Genomic DNA, 24,791 nt, shown 5'->3' with positions numbered 1-24,791 from the left:
CATCGTGATTGGCTGACAGCAAAGATGAAATGGTGGGCTGCGATTGGTCCGTCCCAGCAATTTTGGAGAAGGAAACTACTTCACAGGACTGTAAATGTGTTTTCATGTTTGGAAAAAGAGAGAAGACAAAAGCACTGGACAGCGCCCGTGGTTCGATCCCGGGGAGGGATAGAGAGCAGTATCTAGACAGGATAGAATTTGTTCGAAGTAACCACTGAGCTAAACCAGTGCGACAGGAAAGTGGACAAACTACTTTATAAAGGTGAAACTGGGAGTGTCTGTCATGTACAGACAGAGAAATGACGCTGGCGCTGCTATGCTACGTTACGTCCACGCCGCCTTTGTGGCGTATTATCGCGTTAAAATCACACTAATACTGAGATCAAGCCTAAACATTTGGTAAAGTGCATGTTTATTTGTATTAGAGATGAAGAGAAAAGTTTCCTCCTTCGAGCCGGATTTGAACCAGCGACCTAAGGATGTCTCATGTTTGAACTCTACAGTCCTCCGCTCTACCAACTGAGCTATCGAAGGGGCTGAAAACTGACCGCTCGCCTGAGCGTCTGATAGTTACACTACAAACTAACACCTCAGGTTCATGTCAGGCGGTGCAGCTGTCTACACTGTACAGGTACATACACCCGCACTATACAATTACTGTTAATACTGTACGTCTTATACACCTATAATTACTGTTGCAAGCTGTATATATTTTAGTGTGTTCATTTCACTCTGCTCATACTGTTAGTACTGTGTATATCTCCACTGTTATTGTTATATACCTATACATATTTACAATTCTGGTTAGATGCCAATATGCATTTCATTGTCTTAGTTTTGTCCCAGTTTTAACACTGACATGATGAAATTTACATGCTGTATTTTTTTTAAGTTTCAACAACATCCTAAACGAAATCTGTAATTAATGCTTTGTTAATAAAATGTTAAGGAGAGGTAATAAAGGGAACATAAAAATAAAGATGCGTTTTAGGAAAAACACTAAGCACACAGTGCATTTAGGGGCTGTTCTGATCATACCACATGTTCTTCATCAGCAGTTAGAGTTTCGGGAGTTGTCATGGGCCTTCTGACATGAGAGAAACAAAATACAACCAGTTAAAAGCAGTGACTGGGGTTGAAGTCTTTATTATAAATCATTTACATTAAAAAGTAAGACATAGTTGTTGCCATATCCACCCAAACATCGTGTTTACATAGAGGGGTTCATAAATCAGCTGGTCAGAAGTGTTTGGCTTGCCCAGAGAGTTTATTCTTTGTCATGTTTCGGCCTACAGGAGGATGTTGGCACGGGGGGGAGGAGGGGGTTTAATCATGATCCCATTATTGAGAATAAGCTTGTTGATCCACATGCACGCACGCACACACCAAAAAAAAAAAAAAAAAAAAAAAATATATATATATAATCAGCCTTCAAGTATGAGCACACGACCACTCAGGTGTTGCGCTATGAACGAAAAACCACGAGGAACAGCGGTCAGACGATGAAGCATCCAAGACGAGACGAGGAGATGTGCAGGACAGACGAGACGGCAGGTGGGCTTCTTTTTTCTGGACTGTTCATTTTGTGACGATTTAGGCGTATGCAGTCCATTTTAAATCCTCTGAAGGAGTCAATCCACCGGCAGATGTGACCCCTTAACACGCTGAAGGCTCCCACTGGATGACACAAACATACTGCATCTGATTGGACCAGGTGTGGGACATGAAAGCGGCCCCTCTAAAGTGGCGTGGAGAAGTCTGGAATATCATTTTGCGTTTTTTCCCTGGCCTTTACCAAGTTTTCATATAACACTTTTTTTTTAATCTTTAAATAAAAATGGTTTATAAATCATCTACAAACCTACATTTTTTTTTATAAATTACACACTGTTCAACCCAACAGTTGAAATTTGCAGTAGAAAACTCAGGGATAGAGAGAGAGATGCGACCTCTGCATCTAGCAAGTGACAAAAAGTTTAAAGTTGGTAGAAAAAAAAAAACATCTATACAACAGCAAACTGATTTAAAAATTTAGCCAAAACAAGAGATCGAAGGGTCCATTTTTTTGTTGTTGTGAGTGAGAGTTTGTCTGACCCCACAGTGTCCAATCACAGCTCTGAAAGGCAGCCACAGATTGGGTCAGTGTGTGCGTGTGTTTATATAACTTCATGTGTGTATATACTGTGTGTAAATTAGTCAGCATCTGTGATGTTTATCACGCTCGTGTCAGCAGATCCTGAGCCCACGTCTTGATGGCCGAGGTCGTGTGTTGGAGCAGCTGCCACGTCGAGTTGGTGAAGGACAAAGCGTGGCCCTGCAGACACGATACTGACACCTCGCCGCTGCAGGAAAAACAGAGGAAAGCACATTTTTTTTTTAAGTGTTCGCTCATAAAAAACTGGTCCTATACACTTAGTAACCACTACCTAGTTTCAAACTTTTCTTTAATTAAATTAAAACTTGAAAAATGGATTTGTTAGTAATCAAAATGACTTCAGTAATCTGTAAACTGGGAAACAAGAAGTCACTGTAGCCTCACAAGCTGTGACAAAAACAGCTTTAGGGGACAAACATATATTACCTAAAAGAACCAGTATGTAGGATTTAGTTTCAGCTAATGGTGTAGTTGATTTAGTTTCAGCTAATGGTGTAGTTGCCAATTGCAACCCGGCTTCTGACAAAGGAAATATTAAAGCCAGGTGAAAAGGTACTGACTTGCAGGATTCCTGTAGGTTGGTCCATGCTCGTTGTAGCAGTTCGGATATGTACGCCAGCGCTGGCAGGATGTAGTTGTGATGGAGGGAGAGGAGGACCTCCTTTGAATATGCCAACACCTGGAACACACTGTCTGGAGTGTTGGTGTTCACCTGGGCAGAAGATACACAGAGGTGAGACACGAGTCAACAATATAACTCATGGTTGTTAGATCACTTTTATTCAAGAGAAAGCACCGATTCAGTCACAGCCTTACCCATTCTATGGCCTGTGGAGTCTTTTCTTTGACCCAGAGGATAAACTGCGTGGTGTTTTCAGAGATGAAGACGGCTGCTGTTTTTGCCTTTTCCAGACCTTGTTCCATCAGTGGCCCCACGACACGAACACACTCAGAGTAATAATGAGGAGTGTTTGTCTCCAGCCAACTACACACAACACAAAGACAAAAGTTAAATTTGAACAAACAGTAAAGAAACATCTGGTGAGTTTAAAGATTCGTCATGGTCCATGAAGTTAAAATTTATTTAGTGCTCCAACACAAGTTAGATTTTTTAGCTGTATTATACACACAAATGTACAAAGTCATGCAAATGAATATAACTTCATCAATCTTTAAGAAGCTCGTGACACTGTCTGGAGTGTGCTGACAGTATCTGACACACAGTGGATGATAATTTGCTTCATTTGTCCCGGTGGGAGATAGCAACATACTGTATGGTGTATTGGTCAAAGGCTTTCTTCACATACACATATGTTAGGAGTTAAGCATAGATGTTTGAGGGTGATGTTTTGTACCTGAAGCCCTGTTTGGTGTAGACTGTTATTTTTCCCCAGGCCTGCTGAGATGCGGCTGTGACCCCTGAGTTGCGCAGATGCCTGGCTGTGGTGGAATCTGAAACACACAACACACACACCGTAAACAACCCCTCCCAAAAAGAGTTAATGGGAACAGCCTTGTAAAGTCCTGTCATAAAGATGAAGATTAGTGATTGTGCTGAGTAAAACAGGACTCGGACTGACCTGCGAAGGAGCCGTGGGATCTGATGTCGTGAATGATGAAGCCTGCGGCAAACACGAGCACAACCATGAGCAGTTTGGACCAGGGGAACCCACGACCACGCATCTTTACCTGCAGGTTCTGGAGACAGGAGAGGAAATACGGAGCAAAAGTCCAAGCATTAAAAATACCATTAAAAAAATTGTTTTGTGGCTTAATTCAGGTTTTACAGCGACTGTCCGTCTCACCTGGCACAGGTTATTGCAATCCTGAAGCTCCTGAGATTCAACAGAGTCTCTCATCTCCTCATTGGTCACTTTAAAAGACTGGATTGTTTCTTCAAGGTTCTTTCGGAGCTGAAAATGGAAAATAAAGCAACACAAGGTAATTAAAGATATGGAAAAGGAGAGGTGGGTGAGTTTGGATTAAACCTCATATCAGGAGTTGTACCTTTGGTGGCAGGATATTCCAGGATTTCAGTAGGTGGTTCAACAGCAGACTGAAGAAGAAAAGAGACACAAGTCAGCTATATCTATCACTTTATAAACAGATGAAATCCAGAAACATTTTAAAAGACATATCACTTGATATATGTTTTTGTCACATGTATAACCCACCTGGACTGGGGTAAGTGTTTGGTGTAGAGCTGCCTCCACACTCCTAGACTCTGCACATCTACACACAAACACTCTGTCATGCTGCTGAGCAGCTGCAAAAAGAAACAGAGACACAAAGACGATCAACTCAAGACCACATCCTACTCAAAAATACTTGTCCTGTAGCTGTATTACATAAATACTGGGACTACTGCTGATGAAGACAATGGTGTGTGATTGGCTTGTAACTGTCAAACATCAGTGCAAAATGGCCTCGACAGAAGAATTTGTGGTTTAAATCCTGAGGGGCATTTTCTGTTGACATTTTTTACAATTAAATTCCACTGAAGCAGACGAGGAAATTGAATTAGGTTGCTGCCTGGTGGTTATAAACACTGTTAGTATCTGAGAGAGCACTTTCCCTTTAAGCTTAGCCATTTGCAGAGATGCTTTGTTGATTGTTTAAGACGCCAGTCAGCATAATGAGGCTATAATAATATACTGTATGATAGGTCACTTATCAATATGATTTCTGCTACACTCAGACTTCTGTTGCAGCAGTATTATGTAGAAAAGATCAGTTTTAAATGTGTGTGGGTCTTACCTCTCTCTTCATGTCATCTGGACAGTGTGGTGTGGCTCTGGACAGAAATGATGGCAGGTATGTGTGTAACGTGCTCTCAGGTTTGGCTCCAAATGCGAGGGTCTTCAGTCGAGGGTACAGACGCCTCAGCTGCTCCTGCAGACTGAACACAAACAGAAATGTCTTTAGTACTGTTAACAGAGGCGTTTGTAGTATTTTGTTCATTGTTTCTAAATGTATTTATTTAATTAAAATATATATTTCAGAGGTTCCTGCGCGTAACACTCAAGGAAGCTTGCATAGCACCAGTGGTGCGTGTACCATAGTAACATAGAACACAGAAACATTTATTGTTTGCTCTAAAATGTCAGAAAAATGCCCATCCCAGTTTCTCAGACTACAAAGTCTTTTGTCAGTCAAAACCCCAAAGTTCAGTTCAGTTTTATATGACAGGGAAAAGCAACAAATCCCCAGATTTGAGTGGAGAAGAGCCATTTTTGTATGAAAATGACAAAATCAGAGCTCTTGATGTAACAATAATATATCTTCTAACTGTGCAAGTGACCAGAGGATGAAAAACCAATTCCTTCACATTCAAAATGTTCCATACAACATAAGCCAAGGGCTTCTGTGCACACAGTGACTCTGCTCTTCTCTCCTCAAAGTCACATCTTGTGGTTGTTTGATTACATATAATTTAGGGTTAAGCATCTGGGCTAAATTCTCAATTCTCCATACTCACTTACTCCAACAACGTTTGGTCATGCTGTGCACATGGGATTACTCAACTGACTGTGTAGCAGTGTTAGTGTTAGGTTAAATGTACCTTGATGACAGGGCGTTCTTGGGCATGAAGGCGAAATCCAGTAAAGGAAAGAACTCTTTAGGACCCATGATGCCGAATCCCTTTGTCAAGTTTGCATGAACTCTGGAAACAGAAGAACATCAAGCACAAATTTCAGAGTCCAGGTATAGTTTGATTGTGAAAAAATATGTACATTAAAAAAACAAGTCACATATTTCTCAGAGGGACTTACAAGAGAAGTCTCTCCAGATAGGCAATGGCATAAGACGACAAGGACTTCACCCCCAGCACAGGAAGCATGATACCGAGCCACACTGAAACACAAATAAAAGAACTTCTTTAATCACATGGGGACTTTCAGTTCGGGCTTTAAATGTGTCAACAGTTGGCCCACAGCAGTTGGAGCAAAACATGGCTTTTGTTTCAAGCTTAATTATATAAATAGCACAGAAACAGAACGTTAAGTCAGCTAATGGCATAAAAACTAAATCAGCATAAAGGACGAATTAGCTCCTCTGTCACAGGTCAAGCCTTGTACATTTGCCACGTCATATCAAAGTCTGAGGCTCAGACAGAAAATCTTTTACATTTTGGAGGTTTTATTCTGATTTCAACATCAAGATGGAAATATTGCATGCATAGCTTCATAAACTGTAAACAGTATCCTCCCTCGCCTTGGGTGAGCCGGATGGTTGTTATGTAACTCCCCAAGAATATTCGTCCTCCCACGGCCACATACTGACACCCACTTTAAAGCCTCACCAAATACCAGGCAGAGACCTGGAGGAGCAGCTGAGTTTTTGAAGTTACCATGTGTTTAGCTCACAGTCGGCCATCAGTGGATGTGCTACTGCTCTTAATGTGCCCTGTTGCTTCATTAACCCCCCACCCAGAATGTCTGTCATCACATATTGTTGAGAAAGTGGGAGAAAGGGGAAGACTAACACTGAACAGAGGATGATAAAATACTGTGTCTACATATCTAAAAAGAGTGTAGTGGTTCGTAGTTATGTGAGAGTGTGTAAGTTTGATTGTGTGTTACCTCTGAGTCCCTGGCTGAGGTCATAAAATCCAGCTTGTCCAAGAGCCCACATGATGGTCAGACACTTCACTGGACGATTCTGGACTGATCGCAATAACTCCAAATACTAGAAAGGAAGAGAAATTATGCATTCAGAGCATAAAAAGGCAGTGAAGCAGTAATCCGCCTCCAGTTATCTAAAGGACACAAGGACACACACTCACTCACCTCAGGCAGGTTTTGGGTTGCTATTCTGGGTTTGTCCTGTAGGATTGCCTGAATGCAAACTCTGTAGCCATGCAGAGGTTCTCCTGGAAACAGAGAGAGTTTCAAAGTTTGTTTTTTGTCTGTGCTTTAGTCGGATGACCACAATAAATCAAGATCAAATATATATTTGATGTGGTGTTGGGGACCCAAACAATGTACCCTGGTTCAAGTCCAGCTGGACCTTTGTTGCATGTTATACCTTCTTTTTTTTACCCTCACTAGGGAGAGGAATTGATACCAATGCCACTTTCAATGCTGCTAATCAAAAAGGGCAGGCATGTTGACTCTAAATGATTATGACATTGGATATTTAACCTTGGAAACAGACGTGCTGCTCAGTTGGGAAGCAGTAGCACTCAAGTGTCAAATATATGACATTCCTGGAAATTCAATCCTTGTTGTGGACAAAGATGTTTCAGCAATAAATCAGACATTTTTTTAGCACTGTTTCCATTTCTCTTAGTAACTTCAAACTCATGTCTACGCGGCTGGAAACTTTCAACAAAAAAGGAGTCACGGAGGAGAGGAAGAAACGGCCAAAAGTGTGGCTTCATTTCAGTTTCACGATGCAGAAAGAATGCAGGCATTGATAAAAAGAAACTGATGAGCTCTGAGGCATACGATTGGAATAGATCAGACAATTTGGAACTAGTTTTCAACTGGAACCAGTTAAAATACTTATTCTTTTTCTTAGTGTTTATCTCAGGGTCACTTAAGGTCATTACTGCATCACCTGTGTCTTAGTCGACCAGCACAAACCACTTCCGACCCTCCATGTGAGCTCTAACACATACCTGACTGTCTGTCCAGCTCCCTGAGCATAGTATAAACACAGTGGTCGAAGAAATCTGGCAGAAAGTCACCGCAGCGTCCGATCAGGCCTTTGATCACACCCTTCAGCTCTTTTCCTGTAAGGCAGTACGGGTAATCTGGGGACAAGAGACAGGAAAATCAGACATCAAATAAAATACAGCATCAGTGTCCTGTACAGACTAATATCAGACAGTGTTTTAAAAACAAAATAAAGTCAGAGTTCGACTGACCGTGAGTATAGCTGCTGAGTGTGGGCTCAGATTCTGGCGCAGTCAGATTGAGGTTGAGGTATCCTGCCAGGTCTTTGACCCACACTGATGGGTTTTCTGGAAACAGGGTCTGACTGCGAGCCAGCTGCTGCTTCAGGTCGGCAACGTCCAACTAAAAAGAGAAAGAGGCATTAAGGCTGTATACTCAGAAACAACACGTCCATTATGCAAAGATGAGACTGCAGTTCAGCATGTGATGGTTTGCTTTGAATATGCCACAACGCAGCGTTTGTATGAAGATGTTAATGACTTTTAAAGTTTTACAAAGATTTTTACATTTATTTTAATTTCAGACAAATTCTTGCACCATTTACTGAGGGCGTTTCAAATTAACATTTTAGCAACAAACAAGGTCTTTTAAAGAAACAGACAGAAAGCACACACAGGATCTTCAAAATAATTCAATAATAAAACCTTAGACTGTAAAATAAATGGAGAGGTATGTGCATTACTCACAGCTTTGAAGGCCTCCTCGAGGGACTTATGAGTTGCAGGGGCGACTGTATTGGTGGAGTGTGATTTCTTGGATTGTTTACTCGATGAGGGTTTCTTGTTTTCAGGCTCTGCTGGTGGTGGGACCTGCTCCTTGTTCTGTTTCTTTCCCATTTTCTCAAAGCCATCGTACAGAGTCTCTGACATCTTCAGGGGCGCTGAAGAAAAGAAAGAAGGCAGCAGTGCTTAGACTCTCAGACACGCCTCTGTCCAACAGTTTCTTGCAAATCGCCCTGTGTCCTGAAAATTAAGTTAATCTACCAAACTGTGACATTCCCCTCCCCTCACACGGAGTGCTCCCACCCTGCCTCGATGGCTTGCGTAATGGGCTGTTGCGGCAGACAATATTCATGTAACCCTTATTACAACTCACAAAGGAACAGAGTTAAGCGGCAGCAGCATGCAGAGTATTCTCCTGTGTGGTACTCAGGACCCCATTTGTAAACAAACTTAAACCACTTATATGAGTTCATGAGAGCTTGACCAGTTTTAAGGTTCAAAGACCAACATCAAGATACCGATACCTTTATACTGTATACTCAAATTTAATATCTAAACAATCCTTTTTTTTGTTTTAAGTGTTCAGTATTCCCCATAACTTTTTTTTTTAATCCCAGGATGTAAAACCATCTGAAAAAGATAAGGCTGGCGTCATTCTACATTTTATTTATGCCAACAAATTCATTCGCTGTCTGCAGCTCTCAATCTTTCCTCAGAAGACATACATTTTTAAAAATGAAGAAAAAAACCCACCTACAATAAAACCTATTTTTTTTTTGTTTTTTTTTTAATGTAGTAATTTTCTTAACACAGCTCGGACTATGTCTGAAGCAAGCCATCAAACATTTGAAACACTATGATGCAAACTTCATGTTGGCGCTGGAGTCATCAGGTTTCATCCCTCTGGTGTATTTGTCCATAAGAGTTTTTAAAGATACTGTAGTCTGGACTAAAGCTAAAATCATGCTGGTGGCATGGCTTAAAGTACAAATAAAGTCATTTAAATAAGTGGATTATAAAACAAGAACATTGTTCGATGACTGGACTAGGGGTCGGCACAAACTAATATTTTGTATTAAAGATGAGACACACTGCAGAAGCGTTGATTCTTGTACGTAAACGTGAAGTATTCGTAGTCACTAGTCGAGTTGCCACTCTTGTTGTTGCTCTTACTGTATTTCAGTGCAGCAGATGTCTTGTCATGTCAGGCTGCTGGAAGTTACCGACTTCCTGATACTTACGGATGTTTGTTTTGTATTAATATACTGTATGTGAACACCTGGTCATGTTACCGCGTTCATCTTCAAAGTACTTTCCTCACTGTTCAGGTACAAAGCTGAGATATTCAGCAGGTGACAACTGGCTTCAGTAGGAGGAAGAAAGACTCAGTCGGCCTGGACTTATTTTAGTTTAAGGAAGTGAGGAATGAGCCTGACTCATCAACATTTGAATAGGGAAGTTACAGTGCGACGAAACAAATCCGTTCTTTGCATCATGGCCCTGTGTTGTGCCGACACACATGCACAGACCCGATATAGATTCAGGTTTGTCAGCTGAATGATCGCCGAACAACTGGTGACCCCTGTCAACGCATACTGAAACCTGTGGGTGGGTGTGAGCGAACTTGCATTCCCATGAAAGTATATCTAAGAGCCCTACATAAAATTAGGAACTGTACCAAATCCATCACTGTACGAGGTACAGTTTCATTTGTTTACTATGGTACGTGTTCGGTCATGAAGTACTACGCCTGTAGTAATTAAATAGGATATAGTGAGCGACTTCCTAGTATATCTGCCAAGGCAGAGTTTCCAAGAATCACGAGCCGACGTTGGTAAATTAAAGAGAAGAATCGTGTCACTCCCACAAAACACTTGGAGATTTGCCACCAGTCAGTTAATGTTAAACACCCCAAGACAAAAAGAAGAGAGTTTTCTCATGGGAGCATGTTGGAGTTTGTTCAAGAAGGTAAACAAGCAGGAGGAGGAGGAGGAGTATGCAAATGAAAAACATAACAATTAACTATGTGGAGGACCAACTCTCGCCTACAGAACGGTTCATAGAAGATAGATTGGCCTAATTATTTTGACTGGATTATGATGCAGCTTTCAAACTAAACATGTTTAAACTAAACATTTAACATGTTAACTTTGCTACTGTTTCGGTGACTGCTGACATCAAAATGTGTGAATGTTAAACTTAAGAATGTTAGTCTGCATACTGAGCGTGCAATTTCTTGGGAACCTACAAGTCGTGGCACTGCTGTCTAACACTGTAGAATGTTTTCCTGTCTTGTTATGTCTTGTTAGTGTTTTGATAAATCTCTATTGATGAACAGCTATTGATATTAACTTGTCATGATGACGTGTGGACCTAAACTTGCGAAACTCGTGGCCCTTCGGGACATTTTTAAGAAACCAAGTTTCGGTAGAGTGCAACCTGTGTTGGTATCACCATAAATGTTGGCATACACGCCACAGCTTAGTACTGCACACAGCCAGTTTTTAATCACACAAGTTGATCAAAGGTTTTAGTTGATTGTACTTACTCCCTAAATACCATGTGCACAATAATTACAGTCATAACAATGACTGAAAGGTTCCCACAATGGAACCAAAGTATGACAATGATCCATCGGTGTCTGAGATCTCATATAGGGAGTAGGGAATGAATGACTATGGGAGTAATTTTGGACACTGTCAGCAGAGGGTCTTGGTGTTGTGTTGGGGTGTAATCGGAGTGGACGTACCCAACATGGTCTTTACAGTGGGTGGACTTTTAGATTCTCACACTAGCAGAAGAAAAGCTGACAGGGATGCTTCACATATAGATACAGAGCAAACCACACAGTGCTCATACACTTCTCAATAACACAGAACAGACTGCAGCAGAGCACGTCTTGGTTACCTGATCACGTTTCTTTCTCTGTGTATAATACTCTCTTGGTTCAAATTTGCGATCATCGGGATGGAAACACAACTAATGTCAGTGGGATTTCCAACTTTGAGGTACCTTCAAATGTGGCATGTAAATCAACCAACTAACATGTTGGACCCGACATATTAACTTAATAAGATAACTTGATTAAAATAAAAATGGACGCAGTCTCTGTGCGGTCACAGATTTCATAAACACTGACATCATGAACTAGATTTAAGGCTCCTTTTTTATCCGATTAAGCGATTTGGGAAGATGTTGGCTCACTTATAAAGATAAAGTCTAGTCACCGCTTTTAAAAACTGTTCAAGCTAAAATCAGACATTACATAAGAAACATTTCTTCTTTCTGGTGTTGCCTTGTGAAGACACTCAACCCACAAAGCCTGCACAAACAGATACAAAAGCCTCAAGCTGAACTCAAAGCTGGAGGATTTGAATCTTTTGAATATGCCAAAACCACAAAGATCAACAGTAACGGTCTCATGATTTATAAAAGTATAAAAGCCAGAGGTTCTGTTGTCTAAATCACAGTGTAGGTGAAATACTTCACATATTTCAGTGGTTAGAGAGTTTATATACAAAAAAAGATAAAACCGATTCATCACTGACAGTCACTGTGACCAGTCAGACAGACTTTGGACGAGCTGGTTCGCTGATAAAACTGGAGCATAAACAAACAGCAGTGGCAGAGCAAGATCTAATCTTCTCTGTCACAGCCATACCTGTGGAGAGGGTGTGGTAGCTGCTGCTGTGGTTACTGAATGTAAAATATACTGAAAATAAAGCCACACAATACATCCCAGGTCTGTAATTTTGTTCTACTAGGTTGGGCATGTAAAGAGTCCTCACAGAGTAAACAGTCAGACTAGTTACTGTGATGTTTTGCATGTGCAGATTAACCTGCTGCAGTTTGATGAAGAAAATACACATTTAGTGTAGTGGAAACTTCATAAATAAGCGAGGGCCCTACTGGTTTGGTCCCTCGATCAACGAAATACATGTAGCACAGAGTTGCTAATCAAGCAATCGAGTGATAGAAACAACTCCCTCCCCCTTGCTGTTCATGCCGTGATCTTGTGACATGCCATGTGTCCTGACTTTTGTTTGTTAGACTTCAGGTCGTAATGCAAATTCCTCTTTGTTACCTACCTACAGTACCTTCCCCCACCTTTGTCACCTACCTGTTTACATATTGTTTGATTACGGCTGTTTTACTGTATAAAAGTACTTCAACTTACTCAGCTCGAATGATTTCTCTGACAGGTTCTTAGGGCACTGGTTCTCAAACTATGGTGCAATTACCATTAGTGGCACGCTAACTTTCTAAGGGTGGTACGTGGAGGAATCTCTGAATACATTTTTTTAAATTAAATAAATTAACGTAAAAACACATACTGCCAAAATACGACGCAGTTAACATGGGTTTTGCATGTCTTATAATATTTGGTTTCAATATCAGTGGTCATACATGTAGCAGGCATAGATTCATGATTAATTATGAGGTGAAGTGCGACAGCAAAAACAATGAAATTGTGGCTCTGATGGAGAAATATTAGAAGTGCGGATCAGGAGAATAAGTCACAAACATAGACTTTAATATTTAAAAAAAAAAACAGCTGGGGATTGGTGTTACTCAAATAAGAAAATAGTTTGAGGAGTACTAATCTTTTCTTTCTCTTTATGAGTCTAGTAAATGTCTCATGTTGTAGCATAATGAAGCAAAACATCATCCAGTGCCACAGTATGTTTTTTATTAGTGTTTGGATGACAGTGGAGGAATAAATTATATCAGGCTGTCTTTACACAGACAATAAGTTGTTTGTTAGTATGGATAATTAAATGTTCGGTCTGTTCTTTTCATTAGAAAATACTAAATATTGTCTTTGAATAAAAACACAGAACATGTATTTAAGTCAGAACAGTGACAGCTGTCTGTGTGTAGTGGAAATAATAAGCACATGGCTGATTAATTAGCCTTACATTTAACATTATAGGGTCCCGCTACAGTGTAATAATGATGCATTTAAAAAGAAATGTGACAGCGGAACAAAGACAAAGGTCATAAAAGCTGTTAGCACATGCTTCAGCTCCTCAGTGATGACGTTGACTGTGTTGACACACTGCTAAGCATGCTAACTGACTAGCAACTGCCCAGAAAAAAAAAAAAAGAAAGAAGCTAGTCATCAGTTAAAAGCTGTTGTTTTAAAAACAGCACGCATCGAGCAGATAAGGTGGAGTATAGGAGAGTATGTGAGAGTATAGCCGTGAACTGACAACAGCAAAATAACACAGCGTATGTAGTAGGAAGTAGCTCGGTGCTAACGTATGCTACAGTTGACAGTTAGGAGCCGTCGTCATTTCCAGTTCAGCCGTTAAAGACGCACAAAACGTGAAAATGTTAAATAAGATAAGTTTAGTTCGTAAAAAATAAATAAATAAAAAAGCAGCCGGCGGTAGCTCCATCCCTTTGCTTTCATTTGAACTTTAGCGCTGAGGTAAGTGGGTCACGGAGCAGTTTAAACAGGGCCATGTTCACTCACGTCTGGACGGTTGGTTGGATTCGCCCAGGGCTTTCCGCCCCCCGCCGCCGCCGCCGGGCTTCTTGTCCGCCGGGTTCTTCCCTCCTCCGGTGCCGTTGCTATTATTCTTCTTCCCCTTTTTCACTACCTCCCACTTGCCGACTGATCCGTTATTTGAAGCCATGTCTCTTTTTTAGTCCGGATGGGTATGTGTGTCTACGTCCTCCCAGCTGAATGAAACTGAACGACGGGACGCTCGCTCAACTGCTCTCGAGCATTTAACCGTCCGCGTGCCACGTCTCTTTGCCGGCATGACGTCACGAGTGACGCGTTCAGACCGTTAGTTAGTTTGACTAATGTGCGCGAGCTGCGACAAGTCCGTACAAGTTTTTAATTAAAAAAAAAAATCTAAAATGTTACTGTATATTTTGGTACCGATACCAAGTAAATACGGGCCAGTATCGCCGATACCGATATCGATACTTTTAAATAAATGAGGTGGATGCGTCATTGAATTGCTAAATCTCAATTAATTTTCATGACCTTAAGTGTTTTTTATGATGTTGATGCTTTTTTTATTATTAAATAGTTAAAAACCAGGACAGAATTAGGACAAAGTTTATAATTAAATAGAACATGCTTTATTATCATTTTCTTTAAAAAAAAAAGTACTTGCAAACCAGTAAAACAAACAAGTACTGTTTAGAAACTATATTTCCCCTTTTGATCCTCACTATACTATCATGTAACTATGCTGGTGCTATGTTACTATTGTACAATGTGAACTAGTATGACTGAATTCTTTATTTGTTTGTTTGTTCTTTCAATAAAGTTTGAAAATATATATATAGCTGACTTAAAGTAATTATAATGAATGTAAGTTTCATCTGTGTTAATATTTAACATGTATATGCTTATACAGAGCACAGTGACGTGAAATATGAATCAGTTTTGTCCAAAAGTACACTTAAAAATGGCGGTTGCTTTGCATTTTATTTGAACTGTGGTCAGTTTAACCAACATTTATCAGTAAAGTCAAAACGTAACATATCTTCACAGCCAAATCTATTAGGCTGAAAACTTTAGTTGATTAATTTATTATCCGATTGACCAAAAAAAGTCTGAATTATCATCATTGTTAAGTAATTTTTTTAAAAATCCCCAAATATATTACTGCTGACAGTCCAATTGGCGTAGTCGCCTCACCCACTACTTGCTAGTGTGAAAGGAGAAACTACAATGGCCACGAAATGACTAATCTGGAGATGGGTTTTAGCGGTAACCTCCTTGGCTGTGAAGTGAAGTTACTTTAAAACACTTGCACTACAAATCGTCTCATCCCTGTAAGCTCTCCCTGACAAGTGCCAGGTCCTGTTAAACCTCGGGCCTGCTGCAGTTTTATGTCTGGCTGCCGTCGGTGGAACAGACGGTGAGTTTTGGCTGCAGTGTCTCCCGAAAGAGACACTTAGTGTCGCTCAAATGAGTCACTTAGCTTTTGGCACAAACCTCCTGGATCTCTCTCAAGACCTTGTTCATTTGATCTAAGTGGAAGCTTAACCACAGCGGACGTCCTACTGGGTCCATTGTAATTGTGTGTCTTAAGTAACAGACCTCTCTCTTTGTCTCAAAATAGTTTTTCAAATGATTTCTTGCCAACACGATGGCAAGACTTAACATCAGACAGTTTGCCTGGGGAATAAGATACCACACAAAGACAAGGTTTGTTACTTTTCTTGAACCTCAGAGCTTTATTTCATTCCAGCAGTAACTCCAAATGATGTAAGTTTATCACACGGCCGTCGTGATAACAAATGGGGAGAGAGGGTTTAATGTTTCTGTTCTCTCGGACTGATCTAACTACTGTCAATCACACTCAGCCTGGCTGTCGATCACAATAAACCACACCCATAGTGCCTTGGCAGCCACTGTGGCGTTTTAACGCTTTGCAACAAAACTCAAGTTAAATAGCAACAGAAAAGTAACGATAGCAGCTACAATGTTTAACTCAATTAAAACAGTCAAACATTAGTATTTAGTAGTGCCTGTCTGTTTTTGTTTTTTAAACATTTGTTCATTCATAGAATTCTGACATCTGTCTGATAAATAACTTTTACACTGACACCCCTGACTTGGCCACTGAGGAAATTCAATGCAAAAAAAAAAAAAACCTCTATAAAATAAATCTACAAAATATAAAATAGCATCTTCCTGTATCTCTCTGGCTACAGCCAGTCACTGCATGTTGGCATTTTGGATCATTAAAGTCCGTTTTGTTTCGCTACATTTAGTGCAAAGACCTTCAATTTTCTCAAATCCAAAACACATTTAGTTTTTTTCAGAAACTGTATAGAGCAGATAAAAAAAAAAGGTCAATAAATAAAAACATAAATATAATGCTGTCTCATAAAGAAGCGGGTTAAACAGTTTCATGAGCAAACCCTCTCTGGTGGGACAACTTGACGAATAAGAGCGTACTCTTGGAATGATGACTTTTTTATGCATGTACAAGTCTGTGATATGTCTGCGGGCTAAATGTACGTTCACATGTGTCATCATATGTTCAAAATATATGTGCAGGCCTCTCTCCAAATGAGCTTAAAGCCATTTATAATCTCACTTTGTAAAATTTACAGCCAATATAAGCTAAAACTGGTCACATTGTGTGGAAAACATTGCATGTTTTTTTTTTTATATATAAAGTAGAAAGCGTGAACCCTGACGCATATGTGTGTGTTCACCAATCAAAGTGCACGGTGAGAGAAAAAAGACCTGCCTCTGAAGACAGATAGATTGATAGCAGTGTTGGCTCTGGACTGTCAGTGCTGGATTCCTATAATCTCAATGCTATTAACCTTAAACCTTCGACAGACTAGCTCTGCGGTGCAGCTGTCCTCTCTGGTAACAGGTTAGAATAAGTCGAGTAAGCCAAGTCAGGCTGCCGGGGCCTCGACCCAGACAGGTCTGGATTAAGTGTCCTTTACTAGTACGAGTTTGGGAAGCTAGCCTGTGCAACAAAGTCGTCATGAATATGAACAGACACAGACAGGTTGGGAGAAGTGAAGTGGGAAAATAAATTAAAAAGGGGGAAAAAGAGGGGGATTATGACGGGGGTGGGGGGTTCTGGGGAAAAAGAGGGGGATTATGACGATGATCAGGGAGGTTAAAGAGTGTGAGTTGGGGGTTAGGGGTTGAAGAAGGAGTTCAGAACTCGTCCTGGTCTCCCCGTGCCCCTTCGTCAATCTCGTCATCATCTGGTGGTGCAAATCCCTCCTGGAAAAAGAGGCTGAGGTCAGAAACGCTGCAAAATGTTGTGATAGATCAAGAATAAAAGTCATGCAAACAGGAAGCCAGGCTTCAATAGTCAGAGGCGTGTATTTGAGAAACCTGATTTCCCCGACTAGATTTCTCCTGAAGAAAGCAGATTTCTTTGCCATGTGACCCCCTCTACCGGTACCTGTAGGTTATATTGCCTTTTAAATGATGTCGAGCAGCACAAGCCTTCCAGGTGATTTCTTATTGTGGTTGGATTGGTGTATGAGTGTTGTATTATGATGATTAAAGAGGCTGCTTTCAGTCACTTTAAATGTTTCTGACTTTCTGAGCTGCTCTATATGGAAAGCATTATGAGAGAACCTCTGTTACGATTTGACTGGAGGGATTATTAGACGTAATATAAAATGTATTCTATTCAATTTTATTTATTATATAGGGCCAAATCATGACAAAAATGATCTTACGACACTAGGTGATGTCATTAATTAGACTAAGTGTGAAGTTTACAGACACACACTCATATATGTGTGCTGCTATTAAAGGCATGTTAACTGTATTTACCTCTGTGGCGTACAGTGTATCCATAATTTTGCTGAGGGCTGGGTTGTTATCATTTTCATTTTCCTGGCAGATGAGCTCGATGTCTCTCAGCTTTCCGAAGTAGAAGTCCCTCTCCTTCTCCAGTCCCTCTACAGTCAGCTTCAGATCCAGCAGCTACGAGCAAACACAGTACAAAAAGTGAATTAATATACCTACAATAGAAACTATGGAGAGTACAGTATGAATAAATGTAGGAACATCTGAAAAAAGAGTCAACTTGTCAGGCAAAGTGACCTTCTTGCATTATGAGAGAGCAGTGTTGGGCCGTCCAGGACTCATTTGATATTCTCACTACTTGTGCCAAAACACAGGCCCACAGTGCAATGTTGAGAATCTTCCAAACCACCAACACTTTCACGAACATTGAAGGGTGCCTTTAATGGTGCCATTTAATGTGAGACCTGCACAGGGACGGGGGTACCCTGGTGGGTTTGGGCTCTGAGAAACAACAGCGTCACTGCAGCAGTACCTGCTGGTTGAGCTCGATGAGCTCAGCGTCTCCTCCATTGCGGGTCATTTGAGCGCTCCTGCGGGTTGCTGTTGTGATCTGCCTCTGGGGAGTGGGAACAGTCTTCGGCACTGTGGGAGAAGTTCTCATGGGGCCTGGAAGACAGAAACACACGTTTATACATCTACACACGGTTTGGTGGACGCAGTGTTGTTTTCATCATTTGTTTTTTACCTGTGTGAGACCAAATCAGCTGTCTACACTGGGCTTGTAATAACTCGTGCTTTTCTCTCTTTTTATTCCTTTAGTGTGTAAATACATGTTTGAATATTTAGCTGTGAGTACTGTCAGAAGTATGGTGGCTGAACAGATACAATGTAGATACAGATGAAGGAGCTATTGCTGTATGCTTTATGTTTGGGCATAGAGCCGCTGTAGGTGGGGGATGGATGACCATGAGGAAAATATGAGTGATACTAAGTTAAACAAATATGACTTTTGTTTATGAAATAAACAAACTAGTTTGTTTTAAATCATATGTTCAAAAATTCTACTCCCTTTTAATAAATGGCTTCAACAAGCAGCAAGCAAACTTTTTTTTTTAGCTTTTATTGACAAGTTGGTCAAAAAAAAGAGAACCACGCTAAACTGACTTCTAGACCTAAAGTCTTAAAGTCCTAACCATCAATGAGCACCTTCAAGAGAAGACTGCCTCTCGTGTTTCCTCAGTCTGTTTTTTAAAGATGGAAGTACAAGAGAAAACACACACATGCACAAACACACACACAGATTCATCCTCAGTAGGATGTCTTTGCAGTGTGCTTTCATTTAATAAATAGAACAATTCTAGCGTTTTTGCAGGTTTTAGCTCATTTACTGCAAAACTTCCCATCACTGCTAGCAGCGTTTGTGTAGTGTACTGTTACAAACACCACAGTTTGAAACAAAAACCTCGACAGTGACACTGCACTTCTGCTTGAGAGAGCTGATGATAGTTTTTGTTGCCCATTTTCTTTTTTTGCCACACTTAGATACAGCAAATCCACATTTTTATCGACTGACTCTGACCAGCAACATATAACAAAAAGCAGGATATCTTATAAAGTGTGCCAGAACGCTTTTGGATAGTCGATGTCCAGAAGATAAAATGAGAGCCTGTGACGCCGCCCACAACCAGCCAGAAGAGACCAATCCATAAACCAAGCAGCTCACAGTTTAATGAAGGTGAGACACGCTGAAAGCATTGACAAGCACACACACATGCTGAGGATGTTACCTGGGCGAGTGGGTCTTTTAGGTTTGTGGAGAATGGGTTCACCTGAGTTAGAGGTGGGGATGTGGTTGCATGAAGAGGTGAGAGCAATGAAATGAAGCTTCCGAGTTCACACACAGCTGATTGTGTCAGAAACACAAACACACAAGTGGAAGTGAGTATTGTACCTGGGTTGGGTGGAGGCGGCGTTCCCTCCTGGCCCTGCCGTATCAGTACAGGGTCGTATTCTTTGCCGTCGTAGTTGGCGTCAAAAAACTTCTTAAACCACTGGAGGAACTCAAAGTTGTCCTGGAATTTCCCCTTCACCAGCCTCTCCACAGGGATGATCTGAGAGAGACAGAAGGAGACAGAGAGAGAAAGATAAAGAGGTGAAGGATTTTAACAGAACCGCTGTGGTCTGTATAACAGGAGAGACAACCCCTGTGTAGGGATCTAAAACAATTGCTAATCCCTGAAATGCCAGAAAAAACAGTTCAACATGGCGTGAGATCAAAGGATCTCTGTATGAAATTTAAGAATAACATGAGTATTACAAACTTTATTTTGGGGCATCCCAGTGGCCAACTTTTAGATGCTGACCATGTAATTACAACATATTTTTTTACTAAACACATAAAATGACAAAAATACATCAAGTCCTCTCTGAACACTGTCATAGGTAGGATAGGACTTTTCGTGAAACTTAAATCTGAGTAACATGCAGCATTGACACATTGAAATAATTACATTAACACAAAGAAAACAAGAGGTTATTAGAGTTCTGCTACTGTCTGTAAATGATGACCATCTGTCAGTAAACTGTTTTAATCTGTAATCTCCATGATAAAGATATTTTTACCCCGTCTCTCCATCCTGTTGTGCTTTGGGGCTGTGGCTTCAACCAGGAAGCTGTCATTGTTTTCTTTGCTATTAAAAGCAGATTCTCAGTAAAGAAATTAGATTCTCTCAACTGTACTTCTGTTAGCTCTGTTAGAGGTGTCTCTGAGCGGAGAGCATTTTTTGTCTTTGGATAGTAATTCTAATCTTCTAGTGAAGAGTTTTGTATTAAGTCTAGTCAGAATGTGTGTGTGTGTGTGTGTGAGTGAGTGCTCTCACCTTGTCCACATTCATCCTCTTGAATGCAGCCTGTAAGACCTTGAAATTGTGTATGTATTCGTGCTCCAGTTTAGCATTAAACTTCACTTTCTTCAACAATATGCAGCCTGGAAACAGCATGTCCATGAACTGACAGTAAGCAGCACCTAAGGAAACATTCACATATTTATATTGTCTTTTCCAGCTTCAGAAACATTTTGATTTTTTTTTTTAAATGCGTGTGTGTGTGTGTGTGTGTGTGTGTGTGTGTGTGTGTGTGTGTGTGTTTACCTGAGCCGAGCTGCTCGATCTTTGTGTAGGTGAGCTGTAGAGAGTCGTTTACCCATGCCAACATGTCATGACGACTCAGGTTCTCTATGGTCATAGAGGTGGAGTAGACATTCACCGCCATCCTCCTGCTTCACAAACACACACACAGATGCAACAGTTGAACATACATATCATATATACCTACAAGAAATAGTATAAAAACACAGACACTTAACTCACCTGTGCTGGGTGTGAGTTGGGTGTGAACTGTTCAAATGTGGTTGTGGTGGACCACCTTACAGAAAGACCTGGAGACAGAGACCAGAATCACACATCTGAGTAACTTTACTGGTCATTAATGACATCTGTATCAAACATAACTCCCTCCAAACCTGTGTTTCTATTGGATAGTTACAGAATGGTTCGATGTCCTGCTCAAGAGCGCCTCCACAAGGTTACAAAGAGAAACACCATAGATAAACTAGCAGCCAGTCACTAGTAAACCTGCTAGGCCATTAATCTCTCCTCCGGTTAATCCTTTTAGCCCAGGTCTGACATGCTGCGACCCACCACGGTCCACAAAGGCAGCTGAGATCACCAGCAGGTGTATATAACAGCTGTGATTCATCACAACGACCGATAAGGAAACATCCAACATGAACAAGAGGTAACACTGTCCACCAGGCAAATGCTGCTCATTTGGTTATGGCTGATAAAGGTACCGGTCCTGCCGGTCTTCTGGTGGTTGAATAACACACAGCGTCCTTTAAACCCACAAATCTACTCTGAGTAATCTGTACGTTAAAACTGAAAAATCAAAGTCAATGAAGGACTGTTGGACTGCCTACAGACAACACCTGCCTGGCTTGGCTTAAACACCTACAGCTGACTCGCAGTTTGTCTGTAACGACAGTTATTATTTCTACAGACCACGAGTTTGGTGTCAGTGATTTATAACAAAATGTATGATTAGACTTGAATGTAAGAGTGTAACTCTAAACCTGGACTTTCCCAACAGACAGACACTATTTCCAGAACATTCCCCAGCACATCTGTTTCCTTATTATAGTACAAGTTGTTATAATAAATGTTGTAATAATAAAATGTTGTAATAATAAATTGTAAAAGTAAAAAATAAAATGTCATGTTCATTTATTTTTTGATATCTTATGGACCAAACAATTAATCGTGGAAATAATAAGAATAATCGTTTGTTGTAACTCTAAATGTGTTGAACAGTTTTAATAACAGTTGCTATCACAAGAAAGTATGTGATAAAATATCAGCAACAGCAAAACACTTTCTTTTCTTTGCACCATAACCTTCATCTTACTCTGATAATGTTTTTATTCTGTACAATAAAGCTAAACCTTGAACCTTGTTAAGGCCACACTGCTTCTACACTACAGTACTAACAGATGGCAGAAACATCTGTGCACATGAAGAACAGCTCCACTTTATTGTGTTTTTCAACCATGTCCATGGTGTACCCACCTCTCAATCAGATGGGACTGGACTGGGACTGTCACCTGCAACCCTGATGAGGACAGTAAATGAACACAGTGGGCACAAGAACCAAACCTCTAACTACCTGTTACCAACCGGCCACTTCATTAGGTAGACTTGCACAAACAATGTGATCCAATACAACAACTCTGACATAAATTAAACTTTTATCAAGCTCATAATGTTTCAGATCTTGTTGACACTTTAATTTAACTATGATCTTGATTATTGAGGTTGTAGTCGGTGCTGTGCGTTATACTGAGATATAATGATAATAATATTATGACCCTCTCATGTATGTAAATGGGGTGGCCAGAATATTATCACCCACTATGACTTCCATAATGAACATAATAGTTAAATTAATACCTCTGATAGCTTCATAAAAGCTGGATTTATGTCAGAGTTGCCTAATGAAGTGGCTGGTCGGTGTATGATGACGTAAAGCACGATATACTCATAGATAAGTTGTGGGAGTCGGAATATTATTTTAAGCTACTTCATACTTCTACTCCTCTAGATTACAGAGGGAAATAAACATTTTATTGACAGTTTTGGTTACTACCTACTTTGCAGATTAGTATAAGTAATACAAAATGTAATAATATTATATTATTGATAAATAAAGCATGATATACTTATAGAGATAACTGAACACTCACATGGATAAGTTGTAAGAGTCCGAATGGGAATACATGGCATCTTTGTATATGTACATACATGTACATATACATTCACACACACAGTTGACAGTGATGCAACAACAAAAAGTTAAAAATATATATATATTAAGAGAATATTATCATTAAAAAAAATTTAATTAATACATTTCTCACCTTATAGCCCAAAAATGTCAGTGATTCATTATTGATTAATTGGAGGAGGGAAATTTAAAATGAGTTACTTAATTTATGATTGTGATTGTTCTCTAACAGAGTCAAAAATGACCAGCAGTGAAAAAACATGTTTAATACTGATCCTATTACAGATCTGAAGAAATATCTTACTGGTTATAAATGACGTCACCTTACACTGATTTTAACTTGTCTACTCTAAATCATATTTTTATAGACTTACATAAAAATGTGATGTTGTCTTGTACTGTATCTTTACCTTATTTATTCAGTGATGCTGCTTTATATTGTTATGTTTATTTTTAAAAGGGCTATTTCCATTACCATGTTCTTAAATCTTATTTTTTTATCTTGCTTTTGTTTGGTCGTCTATCATAACACTTTATAAACTGTTTTAAAATCTATTATAAATGAAGCTAATGTTATTATAATCATTGTAATAACTGATGAAAGCTGTGCAGTATTTTTTTAAGTGAGCCTCCTTTACTTTATTGGTCACAGAGACTGTTTTTACTGTGTTTCATCTGACCACCAGTTAACTGTTTTATGTTGACAGTTAGAGAAAACAACAGTCTGTGTCAGCAGATATAATAACATCAGAGGTGTGCTCGTTGTAAAGTATAAGTTATAAGACGCATAAAAACCTGCTGAGTGTTTTTATGCGTCTAAACTTCACAGGCTGGCGGTGCCAGACAATTTCACGGGTCATCCTCGGTGTTTTGACAGTTGACGTTACAGCCGCGGCCGTTAGCTCCAGGCTAACTACTTACACCGCAAAACGCTGGGTTACAAATGTCTCCTGTCGTTGGATTTAAACACTTTCCACCTGGTTTTATCTCACCTGAGCCCTATCAGCGAGCTCAGAAAACAGTGACTGGAAGCCAGACTTTCTTTATAGCCGCTGACGTTAACGTTACGTTACCCCCCTCTGAAGGCCTGCTCGATAATACACACGCACATTACCGCTGACTGAATAACTGCCACCAACGGCAGTTTATATGAGGCGTGAATTAAACTAGCGGTTAAATGAACTGATTTCACGCGCAGAGAAACACATTTCAAGTTAAGTTGAGTTGTTAATACTCACTGAAGTGCGCAGCGTCTCTCTCACAGCCGTCCCGTTGTGTCTTAATGACGGGCTTTCCCGTTGCTATAACCCCGACTGTTGCCTCAGCAAGCTGCGCGAGACTGCGCTTCGAACGCTAAGCTGTTGGAAGAGCGCATGCGCGACCCAGTTGCAGCGTTTTCAGATTAGTTTTAGTGAAACTGGTGTCCCAGGAGCAGCCATGACGGAGCAGCCATGACGGAGCACAGGGTGTGAATGCAGCCACTGTGTTGTGATTATAATGACCCGTGGTGCTTCTCCCTCCTTCTCGGTTTCACTCATTTTGATAAATACTATACTATACTATACTGTACTATACTATAGTATACTATACTATACTCTATGTAATTGCTTAATTTGTCTATAACTTAT

General features: G+C 40.2%; 2 protein-coding genes and 1 non-coding gene across 8 annotated transcripts; all 3 read right to left on the bottom strand.

The window, feature by feature from the left end:
* Nucleotides 1-445: 445 nt before the first annotated feature.
* On the bottom strand, nt 446-534 carry trnay-gua (transfer RNA tyrosine (anticodon GUA)). The gene is given in 2 exon segments: nt 446-481; nt 498-534. It is a non-coding gene; the product is annotated as a tRNA-Tyr (tRNA).
* Nucleotides 535-1,130: 596 nt separating this feature from the next.
* On the bottom strand, nt 1,131-14,347 carry tmem214 (transmembrane protein 214). The gene is made up of 17 exons (XM_019266513.2): nt 14,038-14,347; nt 8,523-8,716; nt 8,028-8,178; nt 7,779-7,913; nt 6,946-7,028; nt 6,739-6,844; nt 5,929-6,010; nt 5,718-5,819; nt 4,913-5,054; nt 4,330-4,421; nt 4,163-4,211; nt 3,961-4,068; nt 3,736-3,853; nt 3,511-3,607; nt 2,972-3,140; nt 2,716-2,867; nt 1,131-2,342 (listed from the first exon to the last, which is right to left on the bottom strand). Exons 1-17 carry the CDS (start codon nt 14,198-14,200, stop codon nt 2,216-2,218), a joined length of 2,070 nt encoding a protein of 689 aa, XP_019122058.1. The 5' UTR covers nt 14,201-14,347; the 3' UTR covers nt 1,131-2,215.
* A 2,850-nt stretch (nt 14,348-17,197) lies between these two features.
* Nucleotides 17,198-24,529, bottom strand: LOC104926132 (microtubule-associated protein RP/EB family member 3). 6 transcript variants are annotated; one of them, XM_019266519.2, is made up of 10 exons: nt 24,402-24,529; nt 21,195-21,262; nt 20,976-21,103; nt 20,706-20,851; nt 19,778-19,937; nt 19,614-19,655; nt 18,359-18,492; nt 17,851-18,003; nt 17,401-17,470; nt 17,198-17,286 (listed from the first exon to the last, which is right to left on the bottom strand). In XM_019266519.2, the coding sequence occupies exons 3-9, from the start codon at nt 21,094-21,096 to the stop codon at nt 17,414-17,416; spliced, it is 813 nt and encodes a 270-aa protein (XP_019122064.1). In that variant the 5' UTR covers nt 21,097-21,103; nt 21,195-21,262; nt 24,402-24,529; the 3' UTR covers nt 17,198-17,286; nt 17,401-17,413. The 6 variants fall into 6 exon arrangements, with proteins under 6 accessions (XP_019122064.1, XP_019122063.2, XP_019122062.2 ...); XM_019266518.2 differs by lacking the exon at nt 17,401-17,470 and adding an exon at nt 22,449-22,491 and having other exon boundaries at nt 20,976-21,100; nt 24,402-24,512; XM_019266517.2 differs by lacking the exon at nt 17,401-17,470 and adding an exon at nt 22,449-22,491 and having other exon boundaries at nt 24,402-24,511.
* Between the last annotated feature and the right edge of the window lie 262 nt (nt 24,530-24,791).

The sequence above is a fragment of the Larimichthys crocea genome, chromosome XI (genome assembly GCF_000972845.2).
Source record: "Larimichthys crocea isolate SSNF chromosome XI, L_crocea_2.0, whole genome shotgun sequence".
Lineage (NCBI taxonomy): Eukaryota > Metazoa > Chordata > Actinopteri > Sciaenidae > Larimichthys > Larimichthys crocea.
The sequence above is the reverse complement of the archived record's forward strand: the minus strand, read 5'-3'. Positions and strand labels throughout refer to the sequence as shown.

Coding starts and splice junctions, on each gene's coding strand:
- LOC104926132 (XM_019266515.2), bottom strand. CDS start 21,096: ATGGCGGTGAATGTCTACTCCACCTCTATGACCATAGAGAACCTGAGT. Junction 19,938..20,705: donor AGAGGATGAATGTGGACAAG/GTGAGAGCACTC, acceptor TGTCTCTCTCAG/ATCATCCCTGTGGAGAGGCT. Junction 18,493..19,613: donor TAAAAGACCCACTCGCCCAG/GTAACATCCTCA, acceptor TCTGTCTTCCAG/GCCCCATGAGAACTTCTCCC.
- tmem214 (XM_019266513.2), bottom strand. CDS start 14,200: ATGGCTTCAAATAACGGATCAGTCGGCAAGTGGGAGGTAGTGAAAAAG. Junction 6,845..6,945: donor CAACCCAAAACCTGCCTGAG/GTGAGTGAGTGT, acceptor CTTCCTTTCTAG/TATTTGGAGTTATTGCGATC. Junction 5,820..5,928: donor TATCTGGAGAGACTTCTCTT/GTAAGTCCCTCT, acceptor TTCTGTTTCCAG/AGTTCATGCAAACTTGACAA.